This window comes from Temnothorax curvispinosus, unplaced genomic scaffold (genome assembly GCF_003070985.1).
Source record: "Temnothorax curvispinosus isolate PA1 unplaced genomic scaffold, ASM307098v1 QBEX01008638.1, whole genome shotgun sequence".
Lineage (NCBI taxonomy): Eukaryota > Metazoa > Arthropoda > Insecta > Hymenoptera > Formicidae > Temnothorax > Temnothorax curvispinosus.
The window spans coordinates 610-2,906 of NW_020218418.1; the positions used below are offsets into that span (position 1 = coordinate 610).

General features: G+C 35.0%; 1 protein-coding gene across 1 annotated transcript; it reads right to left on the reverse strand.

Moving 5' to 3' along the window:
• Positions 1-298: 298 nt before the first annotated feature.
• On the reverse strand, positions 299-1,694 carry LOC112458058 (the record flags this gene model as incomplete). Its single annotated transcript, XM_025021470.1, has 2 exons — positions 737-1,694; positions 299-448 (listed from the first exon to the last, which is right to left on the reverse strand). Coding segments are annotated over exons 1-2 (1,108 nt in total), but the record flags the coding sequence as incomplete, so codon positions are not given.
• Between the last annotated feature and the right edge of the window lie 603 nt (positions 1,695-2,297).

A 2,297-nucleotide genomic window follows, 5' to 3' on the forward strand; every position in this document is an offset into this window, starting at 1 on the left:
TGTATTACAATCGACACTGATGGCCGCCAAAAGAATAATACAATCTCTCTCTCTCTCTCTCTCTACTCTTTCAACTTCAAACATTCCGCCCGCCTTCGTTAACGTAGTTGACGAATAAATAACTAAAGAATGCGACAAGCAAACAAAGAATTTAGCTTGGTGATTTGAGGCGTTCTTAATAGAAAGATCTGCAGAGTATACTTGGGTTATAGAATACCGCCCGCCGTGACGAACCTGATCAAATACGAAAGCAAGTATACGGATCGTTAAGTAAAATTTTAGATTTATTCTTTCTTACTAGTACTGGATGATAATTGAGACTCTGATTTTTCATCTAATGGATCTATCGTATTCGAAGAAAGTTCTGGGATATGTACCGTTGTGTGATGCTTTTGACCACATTTCTTGCAACGTTTTTCTACTTTGCAAATTGATACCTTATGATTCCCTAAACAATTAAAACACAACCCGTGTTCGGCTATGAGATATAACTTCTGATTTATAGTTCCGTTGACATACTTAGGACATCTTACATTATAATGTTTTTCATTACAAATAAAACAAGTAAAAGGATTAGATGTTGAATCGTCATCTGACGTTTGTAGATAATGATGTTTGGTTGAAGCCCTGAATGTAAATTTGTCCCCTCGAGACCTTTCATACGCCTGCAGTGAAGAAAGACGAGTAACTAAAAAATTTATAAGCTCTTTCCATGATGGAGGGATTTTTGAAGAACCTAATGTATTTTCCCATGCTTTTATTGATTCTGAATCCAACTTTAGTACCGTCAACTGAACAAAAATGACATCCCACGTTTCAACTGGCTGTTGCAAAGTTTCCAAAGTGCTATGAATTTGCAGCACAGTGGTATACAATAGTTCTAATTCGACAGAAGATTCTTTTGTTATAGGCTTTAGATTGAATAAGGAATCTAATGCTGTGTTGATCTGAAGTCGATTATTATCATAAAACGATACTAACGATTCCCATGTCTTTGAAAAATTCTCTGTAGTTAATGCCGTATTTTGAATTAATTGAGATGCTGTACCGGTTAAACTAGTTTTTAAATATTGTAACTTTTCAACGGGATTTAAGGATGTAGATACAACCATAGAAGCAAACAAATCTCGATATTCTAACCATTTTGCCGGATTACCATCAAAGGTAGGAATTTTAATACGCGGAAGCCTTGAATATGGATAACCGCTTGTCGAAGGAATCTCATTAGACAAAGATTGAACAGACAAAGAATTAGTTAAAACTGGTTGTTCTGTAATTACACTATCCCTTGTTGCTATTGGTTCATTTATATGAGAACTAGACCTTGCGACAACTGATTCCTCTTCCCTAAGATTCGATTCTACCACAACAGGTTCATTTACATAAAGACTCGACTTGATCTGTTCAACAGCTGCTAGGTAACACGTACGTGTAGTTGAGAATAATTGATCAACGAAGTAAGAATGAGATAGCGCTAATTTTTTATCCTCATTTCCGAGTTTATTGACTGCCAATAGAATAGTGTCGTTCATTGAAGTAAACCTATTCCACTTATGTTTAAGGTAACCTATATGCTCGTCTATTTTAGTTTGTGTAGGTGTCGACGGATCACTGTCAATAAAGTTTTTATACGCGATTGCTATGAATTGACTCATTTGTAATTGTTGATTAAAATAATCGAATATTGAATCCATTGTTCGGAATGTAAATATTTACCGATCTCAAACTAGAAATGACTCAGGCGGAATGATCTATCACTTGTCTCTATTTGTAAACCTTCGCGAAACTCGATCTGTCGCTTCCTCAATCCGGACGTTAATTTATAAATGTAACAATAATCAAAATGAATCTCGAATTTAATAATTTTATCCGGAATCTCAAATCTATATCCGGCTCGAAGGACCAATGTTTGCACAAGCTCGCGCACAAGCCTGAACTCTAGATTTAGATGAGGAAGGAACAGATAATTAAGAATCCGGTGTATTTGAGAGAGAGATTGCATTTAATGAATTCAGTACTTTAATATGACTCGAATGGGCAGAACTAGACAAAGAATACCAACATTCGTTGCTTTGGAGAAGGGAAACTGCCCGAAAACCTTCCCAGTATTCGTGAACAGGTTATTACATAAATTATACAGAATATAATGAAAATACAATAAATGAATAAAATACGCAAAGTAAACAAATCAATAATTATTATAGTACAGTCCTTTCCTGGTATCGATGACGAAATGAAAGTGAAATTCATAGAAGCTTTGTTTCTATATATATTCAGTTTACTCATAAAGGAAATGT